General features: G+C 35.3%; 1 protein-coding gene across 2 annotated transcripts in view; it reads left to right on the top strand.

Moving 5' to 3' along the window:
* The first annotated feature begins 9,222 nt into the window (after positions 1 to 9,222).
* LOC149781306 (mitotic spindle assembly checkpoint protein MAD2B-like) overlaps positions 9,223 to 19,194 on the top strand; it is a 30,753-nt gene continuing 20,781 nt past the window's right edge. For both annotated transcript variants that reach the window (XM_089935407.1, XM_089935406.1), the window contains exons 1-3: positions 9,223 to 9,348; positions 16,114 to 16,232; positions 16,718 to 16,887. In XM_089935407.1, coding sequence (XP_089791533.1) covers positions 9,318 to 9,348; positions 16,114 to 16,232; positions 16,718 to 16,887 — 320 coding nt within the window. In that variant the 5' untranslated portion in view covers positions 9,223 to 9,317. The remainder of the gene's footprint in view (positions 9,349 to 16,113; positions 16,233 to 16,717; positions 16,888 to 19,194) is intronic.

Here is a 19,194-nt window from a genome sequence, read left to right as displayed (position 1 = left end):
TATAGTAGTAATTATAGGTTATTAAGCAAATTTAGAGAATTATTTAAAAGATAATGTGTCGGTTGCAGATGATAATTTTATTTGTACAAAGAAACAGAGAGTATATGTGCAAATATTGATATGTCTGCTCTAAAATATTCACGCATATTCAGAGATTATGTATGTGATACATTTTTATACACATGTCCAAATGTTGTGCCCACGAGATTATTAATGCAAATCTTGCTTATATTTGTCGCGGTCCTGGACCGTTCATTTTGCATACCTTGTGATCCTTTTGAATCATGCACATAGTAGTATGATAACAGCGGTTTCCTTGAATAATGATCAAGACTGAAGTCCTCTACCCCGCATGACTTTCCTCTTGCAGAGGCACCTGTGAGAAACGTCATGGGTGTAGTTGGCTGTGGTCTAGATCAGAAGAAGAAGAAAAGAGAAAACGATTTTATCATACTATAATCTTATAGCTTTATTTTCTCTACGTTGGATACCTATTAGTAAATTTAATATACCAGCATATGTAACACCTTGCAGGAAACTTCCAAGCTTCATTTGAAGTTGCACAATTGAATTCCAATATGTCTGAGTGAGTTCTCTTCTTATACATTTAATTACTAAAAAAATTTATGGGAAGTGTGTTCAAATTATTTTAATGTCAGTGTTACAACTCCGTGAGGTAAAAACTATGTAATAGAAAGAAGTGAAACCAAAAAGCTTGAGTAAAATTCAACAAACAATTATTTCCTAAGAATACAAAGTAAAAATTCAAGAGAGTATTGTGCAATAAATTTCAAATATTCCCGAACGTCATTTTACAAACCCAAAAGTATGGAATGTTTCAAAGGAATGACAAGTCTTAAATGTGATGATGTACCAATAGTCAAAAATGTGCAGATATGCCAATGATATAATCAAAGTAGTGTTTAATATGAACTTTACAATTCTACTGAATTATTAAAATAAATTATTCCTCTCAAATTATATGTGAATTCAACTCAAAATGAATCCACAGAGCCGCAGAGAGGGCAAACAACCTCTAATTGACTCACTTGTTATTCGCAAAAATAAGCCTTCCTGAAAATCGCAAGAAAAGGGTTCGAAATGAACTTCCTTGGAAAGTCGTAAAAAGGATTGCGGTGACTGAGTGCCGAGTATGAGACTTCACCCTCTCTGCTGCTATTAATTTAAATTTATTATATCAATAATGGTTCATCCGGAATCTTATAATGCCCGGTTAGCTCGAGAGCGACTGGAAGCAATTAAGAATTTTCTCTCCGTGAGAGATTCTTTCAGAAAACACATACAAGCTCGACAAGAAGCACAAGCTGAATACGCAAAAGTTACAGAACAGCTTTTTCAACGCGTACAAAAGTTACTGAAAGAGTTGCAACAGCTACTGAAGGTCTTCTTCCATCAGTCAAACAAACCGCTGAGCAAATTGTAAAGATAGCTGCAGCTCAACCTCAACTTGAAGATGAAGGTCAAGAAACACTTGAAGGTGCTGTTGGTAAAAAAACAAAAAACAAAAAAGGAAAGGGAGGAATTGATTTTAGGGAGAATTTTACTAAAAATGATATACAAGAAATTCAAAAACATAAATTGAAAACTAGACAGGATAAGGCCAGGTTTGGTGAGTTTGCTCTAAACGTGTTTCTTTCATAGATCAATTTTTAAAACCTGAATACGTTAAAGGATACACGGTACTAATTATACGGAAGAACTGTGAACCATTCTAGAAATGGGTGAAGAAATGATAGAGTATTTACAGGTTTGGTGGTCCATAATTGGTTAATGATGAAAATTAACATTTTAGTAAAAATCTCTTTTGAGAGCTTATCCTATATGTAATTTTAAAAAATTATAGACAAATTTCTACTGATGCAATTTTAGCATTCTTACAGGCTTGACTCAGGAGTACTCAATAATGAAAGTAGCACCTGATTCATTTGGTGCAAAATCAATAACATGTGTTTCATGCACATATGGTGTTCTCCACACACAAGCTTGCACCAAGGTTAGATGTGCATGGAGAATTATAGGTATCATCATCAGCACCCAGAAATTTTAAGTTATTGAATTTTGAATATGATGGTGTTTCCATATGTTTACTATTGGAGTTGAATTAGTACCGTCTGTCCTAAAAAAGTAAATAGTGACGCATGAAACGATTGGGTGTTTAAAATAAATCAAAATGTTGATTATATAGACAAAGAAAATATTGATTAAAAAATTTATTCGGAAGGAGCAAAAGGTCATAATAAAACACTAATAAATGAAAAAAGGCAAGAAAAGGAACAAAAACAAAAACAAAGGGAACAAAAATTAGAACAATAAAAACGACGACAAGAACGACAACCAAAAAACTTCCCAGCAAGAGCCTTCCTATCAACTTCCTCCTCCATTACAACAAACGGAAAAAGAATCGACTGAAGACGTTTATAAATTATATGGAGAACCTACAGAAGAAGAATTTTACGATGAGCCTGACATTGGTGTTACTGGTAGTGGTTTGGGAAGTGATCTTGTTACTTGTCCTAACAATATTCTCACAAACGTGCAACGGTTAGAAGTTCTCATAGGAGGAGCTCGTGCTGGTAATAATTCTCCGGAAATAAAGAAGCCACTGTTATTTGTCAGCGATTATTCACAGGTGGTATCATGGATATTAGCGTTTACCGAGAACTTATTGATGAACTCGTTGATGATTACGGTGATTAGATAAATAGCAAGTAAAATAAGATGATCATACACAATAGTCAGCGTGGACCTGTAATGGTCAGATCAGTAAACTCACGATTACCAATCTACATAGCGATTTACGGACATGGGCTTGGTGATGTTATTCAGGGATTATTCAGAAGGTTAGCTCCAAAAGTAACGCCTGTTGCAAAACAATTATCAATGAAAGCTATTGATGTTGTTCGTGAAAAAGCTCCTGGTGTAATCGTCAATGTTGCTGGTAAGGGGGTCTCGGTAAATCAAAGAAAGACTAGCACGATTAATACGCAGACAGCAAGCGGTCCGACCACAATTAGTGAAATTACCAAGTACTGAAGCTATGCCTGCAAATGTCAGTAAAATAATAAATCAAGCTGCAAATCAGAAACTGGCATCGCTAGCAGATCAAGGACTCGGTGAAGCAGTGTATACTATTTCAAGTTTAATATCACGAAGCGGAGTTTCCCGAAGAAGCTATTCACGTGTTAGACGAAAATATTTACAATATAAATGTTTAAGCGTATGTCCGACACAGCATTTCACATGGAAGTACATGTCCTTAAGGACGAAAGTGTGCGTGATCATCAATTGTATTCTTATAACGCACTCGTACCCAGCGAATGAGGAAGAACTGAATTACAAGTCCATGATACAAGCAGATGATTTTTACCCGCCGAGGCTTTTATTGAGGTAGAAGGTGAAATTATAAAAACAAATGATACTGCATATGCAAATGAGGTACAAGTTGGCTTTGTCAACAACGGCTTTATGGCGCTGTTTGATAGCGCTAGTTATTTGATTGATGGAGACATCATTGAGACGATTCCACAAAATGTTGACGTTGCTACAACCATAATAGGACTAGCAAGATACTCTGATGATTATACAAGATCAGCAGGCCCCACAATGATGTTTATGAAAGATAATTCTGACGCCCCTGAAAGCGATCAGTATACTAAAACACGACCAAAAACAAACACACTTCCGTTGCCGATGATGCAGATGTGGAGTCGATAATTATTGAAGCTAAATCAAATTTCAACTTAGGATTTGTAACACGCCGAACAATGTTGGAAGGGCTTCGTATACATTTTTCATGCGGAATTCCACTATCGCATATCCTTGGATTTTGCAGAAATGTTAGAAAAGTTATCTTTGGAGCTAAACACACAGTTGCTCTTGTGAGAAGGGATACCGACAACGCGCTCTGAAAACCTGTTGGTGATGCTGGTATATAGTCTGTTTCTGAATTCTTTAGTAATTTTTCCCCATGAACAAGACATTGAAAACACGTTAGGTACATCCCATTCGTTGTTATTTCTCTTCTACATATTAGCTTATTTTTTATATATAAAACGTTGAACTTTACTAATTTATTTACAAGATCGGTTTAGTGTGCTTAATATCTATTGCCGTTTATTGGCATTTTTACGTTGAAATTTGTAAAACTAGCTATAAACCTGACCTAATTACTCGACTGAACTGCTGACAGAAACAGTCCAAAGTAATGCATTTCATTTTTATAGCCCGATGAATAAACATTACATCTTTTCAAAGATGTGCACAGAATAGGCCGACATATCGCGAGTCATGACAAAAGACGATCTTAATGATCTCATGAACCTGGCTGGAGTTGACGTAGATGAGGTTCTTGTTTATCAGGACCGATATGGCAGGCTACAAACCAGCAACATCAAATGGAATAATATAGTTCGACGAGTACTCTGTGCGGTCACGGATAACATCCCTGTGTTTACTGACGGGGGTAGAATCAGAAATTCAAGTATATCGTTTACAACCATCAGAGATGAAATCGCTAATCGTTTAAAGAATACAGGCGACACAATGACAGGTGAACTCGGCATGAGCGGAAATAAGATAACAACGGTTGGATAGCCAACATCCGACGAAGATGCGGCAACACAAAAATATGTAGACGTTAACTACAGAACCGTAGATAATAAATTATCCACGTTACGGGCCTAGTATGACGTTCATGTGAGTATATTCACGAATCTTCGTAGAAATTTTAAAAAACTTGATGAAATCCCAGATGTTTTCTTTGGTATTCCATTGACCGCTGACATGAAACTCTCTGATATCAAGACGAACATTGATACAATTAAGAAAACACTCGAATACATCGTAAGCGGAATTCCTGATATCGTTAACAAAATTAGTCTGATTAAATTTCCTCACAAACAGATCATCAGTAACGTATACACAGTGTCATCGCGATTTGCAGCATGGTCACAGCAGAATAAAACTCTCAAACATACCGCAACAGTTACTGGTGTGTAATGACTGTATGTGTTCAGTGCTGCAAAGTTTGAGATATTTACAACGTATCCCTGGCGGCATTCAACCGACAAGTTTTCCGGGGTTGTGTCTGTTGTGTTAAATAGCAGAACCGAAGAAATATTTATACGTGAAGCAACTGATAAAAAATTAACCGCAACATCTTACTGGTGGTGTCTGGAATTTTGTTTCTGAAACGCCTCTATTGGCTACTGCGTAAAATAATAATGGCGTTAACAGAGTTAGGGACATAATCAAATGTTCAGAAATATAATATGATCAAGTATGTGAATGGCAATCAACGTGAAAAAAACATCATTGACAAATATATAGTGAAAGTAAAAAAATATAAGCGACGTGCAGTTGCCATTGATGTTGTAGTTTATTCAGTGTCCACGCTTGCTGCGTCCACCGGTATAGTGTTATCGGCGCTGACTCCGATAACAGTAGCAGTAGCAACAATACGTTTCATTAGCAGCAGCAATTGCAGGTGTTTTTAATATTATCGCGAAAAAGATATCCACATGAACGAATACAAAATTGCACTATAATGTTGTAAAATTATATACGGCAACAGCAGTATATTCTAAATTATCATCGTTGACACAACAATATCAGATTTCGAATTTACCAACATGGTGAAGATATACAATGAAGTAATTGATTCAGAAAACCGCCATTTGAAAGAAAATGAAAACAATACTGACCGAACTATATCAGCAGATATCCGCGAACACAGCGCTTGTAAGAACAACAATAATATCGACTAGCTCAACAACCCCTGAATTCAGGATTAGTTTTCCAATTGCGATTTCAGTAAAAGACATCGCACAGTTGCGAGTATACTACAGTTGGCCAAATATCAGATCAACATCAGTCGGTAGATTACGATAAAATAATTCGTTGGTGTTTGCAAATAAAAATAAATCAGATGGTACCCCTGACTGGACCGTCGTTGGAATACCAACCTGAAGTTATGATATCTATGATATCAATGATGAATTTGCACGCAGAATAAAAAATATAACAGGCCAGGAATCCAAGATAAAATTAACCGTCCACGAACCAACATTATCATCTGCGATCGAGATAAAGTCTCCGGATTACGCCGTGGATATATATCAATCATCGATCAGATCAATGTTAGGATGGCCTGATGTTGCACCGCCCACCCACCCACCCCCAACGCCACCACTTGAACCAATGCGGGATGATTTTACCACGGATAATGCTTCATACTCGGAACAAAACAATTTTATTGGAACCTATGACGGTTGGCTTGGACCATATGTGACGTGTTTTCTTTCTTTACCACCTTCAAGGTCACCAGGTTCATACATAAATATCTTACAGTCACATTACCCAGCATTGGCTGCGCTAAAAAAATCAATCGTTGTACTGGTATATGTTTTTTGTTGTAATTGCATTAATAGGTTTCATGTTGGTTGTTCGAGTAATTTCATTATTTAGCGCAGCTATTACATTTGGTAATCTTGCAACCCATCTCGCGAGATCAAGTATCTTGAATGATTTCCTTCGCGTATTGATATCAAAATAACCGCTCAGCAAGTGTTCGATTAAATCGCTCAACAATACCTGATCGCGGTGAATTGCAGTATGTTCTCGTATTTTGACGTTATGTCGCTTCATCAACGATGATACTGCGCCCTGAAATTCTTTGCCAGGATCAACCTGTAACAGCTGTGGCCATCGTAGACCACCTTGTGGTCAAGATCCTCGTTGATAAATGCGTTCAAACGCAAAAGCTACTTCAGTTGCTGTCTTTGTTGCCAGTGGCTCTGCTTCTTTATATCTACTTGCAACATCAACGACAGTTAGCGCGAATTTTATGTTACTCGACATCTAGTATCATGTGGTAAAAATAAAATATCAGCCTGATGAACTTCATTAGGGACGCTGACATCAAAATTCGCGTACTGTATTGTTTTAGACGGCGGTATGTAAATTTGATATATTGCCTGTCGGGCTAACCATTTTTCAGGAGTAGAACGTTCGACACCAGCCGCCGAAACGAGTTTACTAATCACTGCTCTACCCCTCCAGTATCCTCTTGGGGAATAATAAATTGACTCCATTATTTCAATAATCGGTTGATTAATTATCGTTTCCCAATACATGCTTACCCTTCATTGCAGATCTCACCAACCAATTAGCTGATGATTCTTTGAAAGATTTGTTTGTCATGGAATTAAGCGCGTGAATTCATTTCACATCTGCGATATGTCGCTGCTGAAGATCTTTACTTTTATAACCAACATCATGAGCATGACACGCTTTATCAATAGCATTTACTGGATATTCACCTGGTTTTGGTTGGTCTTGGTTAGCAAGTCTGATATCACGTCGAGTTCCAGGGCCACAATAATTATATCCTGGGAGGTGTTTTTCTCCCGGGTACTTAGCCCACGGAGTTCCTGGTAGTTTGGCTAACTGGGTGGCAATATCACCTCCTCGCTTTTTTTGTTTTAAAAACCGACTTGTCAGCGGAAATAAGCTTAAATTTCTTTGTACCGCATCGTTCACACTTACATGTAACTGCTGACCTGTTATTTTTTGTTGTAATAGTTGTCAGTGTACTTGTGGGGGTACGCGTCCTGCATTTCACACAATATAAATCCATATTATTTATTATATTTTTATACAATGGAGGTCACTGACTTTTCGGCGGTAAGAAAACGAGAACCGGTTAAATATCATGCTGCGCTACCAAATTCTATCCGAATGATTATCATAGGTCCGTCTGGATCTGGCAAAACGCAATTGTTACTTAATTTAATACTGAAGTGGATGACCTGGAACAAGTTGTATTTGGTAGCTCCGTCGGTTGATGATCAGCGATGCTATGATGTACTTAAAGACTTTAATGAAAACGCAAGAGCGTTAAATGAACGCGTTGATTATGCTATTGAATTTATAACTGACATCAGTGAAGCACCGTCTGTATATGATATTGCCGGCGACGTTAACAATTTAGTTGTGTACGATGATCTGATGTTAGATAAACAGGCAAACCCTGCTCTGATATTTTCTCGAGGAAGACATAAAAACAAAGATGTGATTTATGTAACCCAGCGGTATACATAAGTGCCAAAAGTGATCAGGGATACTTGTAATATTCTTGTTGTGTTTAACGGAGTTGATACGCATACGCTGATAAATATTCATCAGACTTGGTTCAGCGGAGATATGGATTATAATCTTTTTACAAATTTATTTAGTCAGGCTCAGTTATCCACGCATGGTTTTATAACGATAAACTTGCATGACCCACGGTCACGATATCGAGTCGCTCTTGATGCCATTGTTAATTAACAACAGCAGATAGGGTGAAGTCTCATACTCGGCACTCAATCACCGCAATCCCTTTTTTCTTTACGATTTTCCAAGGACGTTCATTTCGAACCCTTTTTGCTATTTCCAGGAAGGCTTGTTTTTGCGAATAACGAGTGGGTCAATTAGAGAGGTTGTTCGCCCTCTCTGCTGCCCACAGCGTGATCGTACCACAGGCATAATGACTTATTTACAAAACTTCTAGTTGCAAACTGTCCTGGAATTACCTAGATGTGAATGGAAAACTCCGAACAATTTTCAATAATTTCTCGTCCAGAACATTTTAAGCTCGTAAAAAGACCACACCTTCAATTAAAGGTTTGGTAAATATCTTAAATAACGTGACAAAATTCAAGTAGAAACAACACTCAACATAACAATAACAAAAAAAAAAAAAAAAAAAAAAAAAAAAAAAAAAAAAAAAAAAAAAAACAACAGGCACACAAATATAAATTAAATATACATAACAGTCAGATTCAAGCTACAGATGTATATATGAAAAAATGGATTTTTTTCACAGTGAATGAGATTTGAGAAGGCTTAACAAACATGATCTAATTTCTAAAGGTCTCATTAAAGAACACATACTTTTGATCTCTTCTTCCATGGTCTCCTGTTTAAGTTAATCACCAAACAAGCCAACCCTCTGTAAACTAAACTCAAAGTAAATGCAAACTAAAGAACATAATTAGTTTCTTTGTGAAGTCTCATAGTTAATAGTTCTCTGTCCTTGAACTTAAAAATTGCGGTACGCAACTGTCCAATGAAACTTTACACTGCCCTACTTTAAATAAATTTCTGTCACAATTTGACGGAAAAGGCAGAGGATGTCCCAGTTGCAGATCGCGTCAGAGTAGTCTCCCTTAGGTAAACATGTGCATCGCAAATCAGACGACATTTAAGTTGCTTACAATGAGACTAAACAAGTTCTTAACACCTCCCCTATCGTTATGGAAACAGAAGAAATAGACAAGAATAAAAGTATGTAAGGAACGAAAGTTAGAGTAATAACATTTAAAATTAGATTGAATTAGTAATACTTGTAATGTGTCACATGTTTTTTTTCCCCTCTTTTACTACAGATAAGATTTTGTGCACCCAAGGCGAGTAATGTTCCACGAGGGAAAATATTTGTTCACCCAAGGAAAGTTATATTCCACGGAGGTGAAGTCCGAATTGAATATGTAGCAGGTTAGTCCTACAATGTAAGACGTCAACCCTGATATGCATGATGGTGGTGTGAAGTAGACCCCACACACACACACAGCAACCCCACCAACCATTCATATCAGGATCCACACCATAGATTGTAGGACTGATCGCAAGGGAACGAATTTTAATCTGTCCTCCAAGACAAGGACAATAAATTGTTCATGACACCGAATCATACAAGACCATGAAAGATGGTTGCATGAGGGTGACACGAGGTGAGCTATGACAGAGAGGGACACAAACGGAAATATTTTGTTCCCAAGCATGTGACTTTATGTGACGTTCATAGTTTTATAAGGTATAATCAGGGTGTAGTGCTGTGGGAACAGCATTCCCTTACCTTTTTTGTGCTTGCCATTGTCCCTCCACATCTATTTGTTACATACATTCCCTCACTTTTGTATTGCATTCTCTCACTTCTTTATTTAGCTCTACACCACTGGGATGGTATCATCACTGGGTATCATACTAGCATTTAACAACAGTTCATCACAATAATAGTCATACCAATTAAAAATAACGTCCATAACATGTACAGTTGAAGAAAAACTTAAGAAATATAAAACCTTCCAAATAAATGTAAACACAAAGAATACATAAAAGACACTAGAAGCAGTAAAGATGTTACAAATACATATAAGGCATATAAAAAAAGATATAACTGGTAAAATATGTAATATCATTAACTATATGGTAAAACTGCCGCATACAGTAGACTATATAGCATATATACTTACAAGTCAAGTGAAACTGCAAACAGCAAAGTTACTGATCTGACATAATATAATAATCTGCCTGCAGCTAAGGGTCTCTGTTGTTTTTCAACTAATTACCACAAACAAACTTCACACACCCAGATATGGTGGCACATTATGCAATGTCAGATCTGGGTCTGTAAAGTTTGCAGTTGTGCTTGTCTTATAAGTGGATATATATTGTGTGCATATAACAAATTGCAAGATTTACTCAATTGGTACATTATTGTCTTAATGATTCTTCACAGAGTTCACATCAAAATACTCCTGACTCACCTGATGAAAGTTTATAAACTTGAAAAGAATGGGTTTTATGAAAGTTTACATTAATGTAATCACATAGACACCTTTACTCATCTTAAATATTGCTATAAAATTTATTAATAAGTAGTTTTGCCGAAGTCTGTTCATTCCTAGTTGTTGAGTACTGTACACCTTCATTGTCATTGCAGACTTCCATACAGAAATATCTATTACTATGGATTTTTACAATGACAGTGATACTATATTGGGTCAAGAAAAGCAGATGTTTTGTCTAGTTATTACTACTACATTATTTGGCATACATATCACTTTCATTTTGACATGATAGCATATGACATTCAGTCAGTTGATCACACGTCTTGCTTGGCCTCATCTTAATATTGACTATGTTGTATGCATTTAGAAAATTTTCTAGGGAATATTTATCAACAGAGAGTGAGATAAAGTGAATACTTGCCATTTAATCGTATGTATAATCAAATTTTAAAAAAGACGGCTATAATGAAATAGTATGTAGTGAATGCCTACATGACCTGCATTTTACCAGTGAGCACAAGGTGACACCATTCCCTTCCCCAGGAACAACTAGCAGGCTGTGGTACAGTCAGAAAAACGTGGCACATGCACAGTAGTGTGCATGCCACTATAATTAAACTCAACAAAAACCAGTGAACACAAGAGGAGCAGTCACTCAGTACTTTTGTAAAATGAGCATTTTCTACCCACTTCCATCCCTTTATTTTTAATCAGCCTTTCCTGTAATAACATATCACATTCCCAAAACTATGCAAATGTTTAATCCTGAATAAGTTTATAATAATTCAATCATCTGTAATATGCTAATCTTTCAATCTTAATAACTTTATTGGCATTTTGCATGTTTTGAGAAAGGAGACGGATTAATTAGGTAATTGTCACATTGTTGAAATGCTTATAAGTGTAAAATAATTCTGTACCAGAAAAAAATGTACTTGTACCCTAGGAAGTGTTTCCAATCAGACAGCTAGATATGATAGGTTACACTGTGAACCAGTTTGCCACTGATTTATATTTGCAAATTTTTCCATTGATGATGTTCTGTTAGTACAATACTAACACTCTCAGCACTGGCACTCTGCCCTGTACGTGCATGCTGAACAAATGGATTACTGAATATAAAGTTGATTGAGAGTTATGTTTACCGTTTAATAAAAGCACAAGTATTTCATTCTTACTTAAGTCAAAAGGCCTTCAACACATCAGCAAGATTCAGATATGAGATGTCACTGTAAATTAGTTCTTTGGAAACTAAATTAGGTACTTGGTAAATGAAATGAGTATCTTCTCCCCAGCATGTATCTTTTATTAAGGTACATGTACGTGGGAAAACAATTTCATTGAGAAAAAAGGTGGTCTTTTTTGCTTTATTTCTTTTGATTTCTGTCAAGACAAGGTATGCCTCCATTGCAGTTCTGACCTGAATTACATACAAGAGATCTGTGCATTTTTGGAGTAGCTAAGTTTGGAACTGTATTCATGGTAACAGGTAACAGTTCAATTGAAATACCATGTTTTCTCTTTACCCTCATTTGCGCTTTAGAGACCCCCAAACTTTTAACTTTGCATCCATTTTTTATATTTATTATTTTTTCTTATAGTGCAATATTCAAAAAGTTACACAACTATAAACATATTGTTTAAAATAATAATGAATATCTTTAATGCCTTTTGCATAAATTTACATGAAGACATTTTCAGGTTATTAAATAATGGAAGTAAGTTAACATAAATGCAGATATGTAACTTATTATTTAAACAAAACTTCTATCTTAATAAGAACCATATACAGAAAAAATGTTTAATTATACATGTATTTTGTATGATTTCTTTTATTAGGCACAATATAGTCATGTTGTAGTAAATTAGAGACCCCAAGAAACAGCTTTTTAAGCAAAGTACTTACAAGCAGGCTTGGCCCAACCAAACTAGGGTATTCTTTGTGCATTTCTGATTCACATCAGTATTACAATATCATTGTGGTTAGAATGCTGGACTACTGGATTCAAATCCCAGACAGGTTGTGTTGGCTGCTTGTTGTGTTACTAACCACAAGCACTAAGCTAAATACCTTATTTCAGTGGGCTTAACTGAACCAATCTAGAAATGGTGTCATGCATCTCGGATGCACACCAGTCATTTTTTAAATACTTTCTTACAAGTAAGGCTACATTGATTTGTGTCAGAAGGAAACAGATATACTGTAATTTTGATTTACTCCATAATCTAAGGTCAAAAAGAAAATGTGTGTTTCATATTGCACTGGTTTTAAAATTAGGGTAGCTAGGTGGGCTTTCTGTTTTTAGATATACCACTATGTTGGCCAATTCAGTGCATCGGGTAATTCTACACAACTATATGTCATTTCTCTAAACATTGGATCACGTTATTTTGGGTCAAATATCCATTTTGTATCAAGCAAGAACAATCATACTTTAAGAAAAGTGATACGCATAAAGTGTACAAAATATTTTACATTTCAACTCGAAATGCATATGGAAATGAGATTTCTAAATGTCAGCATAAAGACCCACTCCTTGACCTGGAACATGTAACCCAGAAAATCCTATTTAATATGTATCTTTTAGAATCATATAAATAAATGCATTATTTAAAAAATTGAAATGTTTACCTTAAAAATTTCTGCACCTTAATCCAAGTGCTGCTAGAACGAGATTCTCAAGAAATTCCCTGGTGTATAGTCTGTTTCTGAATTCTTTAGTAATTTTTCCCCATGAACAAGACATTGAAAACACATTAGGTACATCCCATTCATTGTTATTTCTCTTCTACATATTAGCTTATTTTTTTAATAAAATGTTGAACTTTACTAATTTATTTACAAGATTGGTTTAGTGTGCTTCATATCTCTTGCCATTTATTGGCATTTTTACGTTGAAATTTGTAAAACTAGCTATAAACCTGACCTAATTACTCGACTGAACTGCTGACAGAAACAGTCCAAAGTAATGCATTTCATTTTTATAGCCCAATGAATAAACATTACATCTTTTCAAAGCTGTGCACAGAATAGGACGATATATCTTGAGTCATGAAAACATGTGAGTGGTGTCCCACGTGTCCATAATTAACATTATAATTAATATTATTTTGAATTGAATATTCTGGTGATATTTGCTTATTTTCAAATGGTAAGCATTGCGGTATTTTATTTTCGTCAATCGGTCAAATTAGGTATGCAGTTTGCTTCAGTATTGGAGATGGAAACCTTACATGTGCAGAAATGCCCAACAGCATTGTGTGTTTGTATATATATATATATATATATATATATATATATAATGTAAACTAGCTCAATTATATGCACAAATCAAATTTGAGAAATTTTCTTTTATTTGTTGTTGTTGTTGTAGGGTTTAACTCCATTTTTCAGCACACAATAGGCTATACATGGCGGACAGTATTAATTGTGAAGGAAGAACCCAGGAAAACCCCCAAAAGAACCACTGATCCACTTCTTTTATTTAAACATTATATGTATTATAATGACTAGTATATATAACGTACTAAGTGCTTCAAGTGCTGGGCTAAACCAGCTCAGTTAGATGATAAATCAATTTCACCAAAATGTTTTATTTATTTTTTTACCTGGGGGGGAGAATTTTTTTTATGGTTCAGGAATGAAAAACTGGGATGGTCGGGCAACCGGAAACATTTCTTTTTTGCCAGATTCCTTGCCTGAGATCACAACCCTTTAATTATTTCATTGCCAATGTATATGTCACAGAATTAGGCAAAGAAATAACTTGGTTTTGCCTTAGAACTATTCGACTATTTCTCGTACATGCGTGCAACATTATCTAGGGTGAATATGTGTTTTTCCAGGTAAGCGACTGTATTAACATGTACCTTGCCAGAGATTACTTGTGACGAAGTAACATTACTGACATGATATGCACAGGTATTCTACCCTGACTTTTGCTCACTCTCCTATGGATTTAAGTAAGATCAGTTTCTAAAACCAACACTGGTCGTTTTGGATCACATCAAGGAGTGTACGCTCTCCATTGTTCTCCAGCCATAGGGGTAAGTGTTAAATTTACATTTTCATTTGATATGCGAAGCTTATTCGGTTTGTAATGTCTTATCGCCTAATAATGCATTTATTACAACACAGATTTGAACTTGGAATTACAAGTCACTATTAGAGGTTAAAGTATTATCATATATATAGAGATTATACAGAAACTATTATTATGACCAATTTGGTTTTGTTGTAGCTGATTGTGTCTGTCGCTGTGAAGTGTGATTGTCAATGTGACTGTGAATATGACCAGAGCTGTTTGAAGCTGTCTAAAGTTGTTTAGAGCTGTGTGGAGTTTCCACAGTATTTAAGGCTGCGTGCTGTTACATATGTATGTATGTACGTATGTCTGTGCCACGGACGTAGACATAGCAAATTAAAAAGGGTGCTGTATGCTGTCTGTACGTATGTATACGTATGACTGTACACATGGTGGATCCATAAAGGGTGCAAGCGGCCAATAAGAGTGGACCAACCCAAGGAATCGTGCGACTGTACAAGCGGTCTAGAAGCATACGTTTGGATCAATTGTTGTTTCAATTGCATTTTTATATTCATAAGATTATTTTGAATCTTAGTTGTGTTCATAAGATTATTTTGAATCTTTGTTGTGTTCATAAGATTATTTTGAATCTTCGTTGTGTTCATAAGATTATTTTGAATCTTAGTTGTGTTCATAAGATTATTTTGAATCTTAGTTGTGTTCATAAAATTATTTTGAATCTTAGTTGTGTTCATAAGATTATTTTGAATCTTAATAGAGTTCATATTCGAGATTATGTGAATCTCTCTTATACTTATAGTGTAAAATACTGTTTGAAGCGTATCTGCAGTCCATGAGGTTTTTTGGATCTGTACTTCATATTGATTTAATATTTTGGTTTATTTTCAATGTGTGAATGTTGTGTAGAGTGATTTGAGTCAATCGTATGTTGAGAGCGTGAGAGAAACATTGTATTTTTACATCATATATTTTTCTTTATTAATTCATTTCATAAATTTCCATCTTTCTCACATTGTGTTTGTCTTATTCATTTAGTCCAAAAATCCACTCAGTTTCTATTCTGCGACAGTATAATAATGAAAGCTATGAAAATTTTTATATTTTGTTGAAACAAAAGAGGAAGGACACTATGCCAATAAAATTTCCAGTTTTTATAAGTATTCCAGATTTTAACCAAGAATTACAGTTTTTATGACTTGGGGTTATTGCATGTATGGGTTATATGGGGCACATTTGGATATCAACCAAGTTTTATTGTATATTTGATACTTGCAAATTAAGTCATTTAACAAATGCCTATTCCAGGAATGACATTTCATTTGTACATTGCCTCTTATAAATAGCAAGCTTTTTCATAATGAGAGTATTTGTCAGATTGACTTGATATTTGAGAAGCATACCAAGTCATTACAAGTCTTTATTTTCTGTAGTTGCAGCAGACATATTTGCAGAGTTCTTTGAAGTAGCATTGCACTGTATTCTGTACACACGAAGATTATATCCAGCTGGCATCTTTGAGAGGAGGAAAAAGTACAATGTTCCAATCCAGGTACATCATAAATTTAATCATTTCCGAAGTTTTGCTCACTCTGGAGGCTTTTAATTATTTCATCAAGAATAATTTGCACTTTAAAGAAGTTGAATAGTTTAGTATAGCAATCTGTCATTTTCAGAAATAACAGCTTGATGGAAACCTGTAGTTTTAAAGCAGTTTTCTTAAATAAATGGCAATATGTCTTTTAAAAATGCTTTCACTTTAGTAACAAATGTGTCATTGTCCATGATGGGGATTCAGAGTGTATTGAGGTTTTAATGACATTACTTGGTTTGAGTAGCACCTTGTATATTGTTCATTTTCGGTCGTCGATAATGTATATGTTAATTTAGTCTGAAATAAGTTTGCAGCCTCTCATTCAGCTACTTTAAAATTTATAAGATAAATTCAAACCTTGTATTCCTTAATCATATTAGTTTGATTAATTATTAATTAATTATTATTATTAATTAATTAATAATTTGTATTATCCCAACCAGATATGTCTTCACCCAGAGGTGAGTCAGTACATAGCCAATGTAGTGGACACTGTCAAGCAGCTGATGGAACAGAAAGAAATGGAAAAAGTTGCTGTGGTGGTCTTTAACAAGCAGTTACAACCTGTAGAAAGATTTGTTTTTGACGTTGTTTCTCCTGGGAAAAATAAATGGTGAATAATTTTTGTGACTGAATTTGGAGAAATAATTTAAGGAGAAATATATATTACTATTTTTTACAAACTCTGAGGGTGTTATCATATTGAGAGAAAAAGGGATTGTAAATAATGTACTTGACTTTTTATGCATTTTTTAATTTTTGGCACACTTTAAAAAAAAATGTATCATATTCCACAATCATGTGCAACAGAATAGAGCTTGCTTCAAGACAATACCTCTAACACATCCATCAGTGTTGTCAGAGGTCTTCTTTCTATCCAGTGTCAGCTTTATTAAGATAAACTTAATTTTCTCAGACATGAAACAACCTCTTTTTACCAGCTACTCAAGATTTGGTACAATGCTGTGTGCACGCTTTGAAAGATTGGTGACTGTGTAATAGATGTAAACTTGAAGTGAAAATAAGATGTAGGGTCTGAAATTAGGAGATTTTTGGACTAACCTACAAGATCAGCAAAATAAAATTTCCACTGATCCTGCCTAAATATCTCTAATTCTGCTAAACTCAAACACATGCCAGTTTGGTTTCTAATTCAACATTTATTATTCACTAAAATCAGCTGAAAATAATAATAACTGTATTTCACTTATAAGACTCACAACAAGTTGAAATTCACAATTGTTTTCTGTACCTGATTCCTCATGAGTTCTAGATGCATCACTTTGCTTCCAAGTAGCCAACTTTCTGCTTTGATTCTTTTAAATATCCTTTTGCCATTATCTGTAGATCTCTTGCATTGTATGATTCCAGGGATGATTCTGAATATTGTTACACCAGTCAACAAATGAAGTAGCCCATGTACTTTTTATTCCTCCAAATACTCAGGGCAGAAAGTGCACTACATTACGGTCTCTACTTGGTCATACTTCGGCCATTTGTGTGCATTTTCTGGTACATTCATGTTTTTTTACTCATATTTGCAGTTGAACTCTCTCTTCTCATCATCTGATTTCTGCCATTTCAGTGGCAGCCACACACCTTGCAGAAACTTCCACAAGTTACTAAACATTGTATTGAATGCTTCTCAACAACATAAATATTAAAATGTAGTGTTTTGTATAATTATGAAATGTTCATTGAGTAGGCTGGCCGGTTGACCTTTTCAAACTGGTCAGTACTAGCTTCAGACTCAGTACATTTTGTTATCATTGATGATTAAATCAATGCTTGGGGCCAGCTTTAACAATAATCACACCAATTTACTCGATAAGTGGGTGAGTGGTTTAAAACCTGTCCATTTGAAACATGAGTATTGTACCTGGTGAATATTTATTGTAGATTGTCTTTTGCAGGATGTTGGTAGGTACTTGGTTAACACAATAAACAGATCAATACATTATTAATGGGAATGCCAGCTCATGACCATTTCTTAACTGTTATGTAATTTTTACTGCTCTAATTGATTAATGACTGCTGTGTTAATGTAATCCATCAGGAAAATCCTTAATCTTGGGATAGTGGATCAGGATTAATTTTAAGCCCTGAATTTCTACATATAAATTGACTCTTCTGTTATTTATAGCCCCAGTATATGACACTTGTTCAGTGTTGTGTCATTAATAAACTGAAAAAAGCTATAGTCATTAGGTGTAATTGTATGGTGAGTATTGTAAAAGTTTATACATTTCATCGTAAACAAACGCAGCTAAGTTCAATCTGAATCTTGAGTAGCTTTTACTTGCTTAAGAGATCATCATTTGACCACATATTAGTTCAGTAGAGAACAGAAAGGTCTTCCAAAGATCAAAGCTACTTGCAAATGTGGATAATTTTCATGATAATCAAGTGTGTGTGATTTTGATTTTGCACATAGCTTTAACAATTTTTCAGTCATATCGCCATGATGTCTGCAGTGTGGCAGTTTATGTGCTGTCTAGCACTGGGGCCTCATGCCACAGACATTTAACATCATTTCCCACCCAGTCACATTATGCTGATACCAGACCAACCAGTCCGAACATTAACTTCTTAATGCTGAGCACCACACAAGGCAGCTGCTAGTATCATTTTTATAAGTCTTTGGTACGACTTGGCCGGTGTTCAAACTAACATCCAAGGTGGATGCTCTAACCACTTAGACCACCAGAGAGGTCCATGATAATCAAGCTAACAATTCTTAAATTCACATTTTGATTCAGAAGTATGATGTGTGATGTGATAGAATCTAATGCTTTCCAGACAATAGGTGACATATTTCTTCACTAGAACAGTGTTGGACTGCTCTGGTGGCCTAGTGGTTAGAGCATCCACCTCGGATGCAGGAGGTCGTGGGTTCGAACCCTGGCCAAGTCTTACCAAA

The sequence above is a fragment of the Sinohyriopsis cumingii genome, chromosome 15 (assembly GCF_028554795.1).
Source record: "Sinohyriopsis cumingii isolate HCF-2022 chromosome 15, ASM2855479v2, whole genome shotgun sequence".
NCBI lineage: Eukaryota > Metazoa > Mollusca > Bivalvia > Unionida > Unionidae > Sinohyriopsis > Sinohyriopsis cumingii.
The sequence above is the reverse complement of the archived record's forward strand: the minus strand, read 5'-3'. Positions and strand labels throughout refer to the sequence as shown.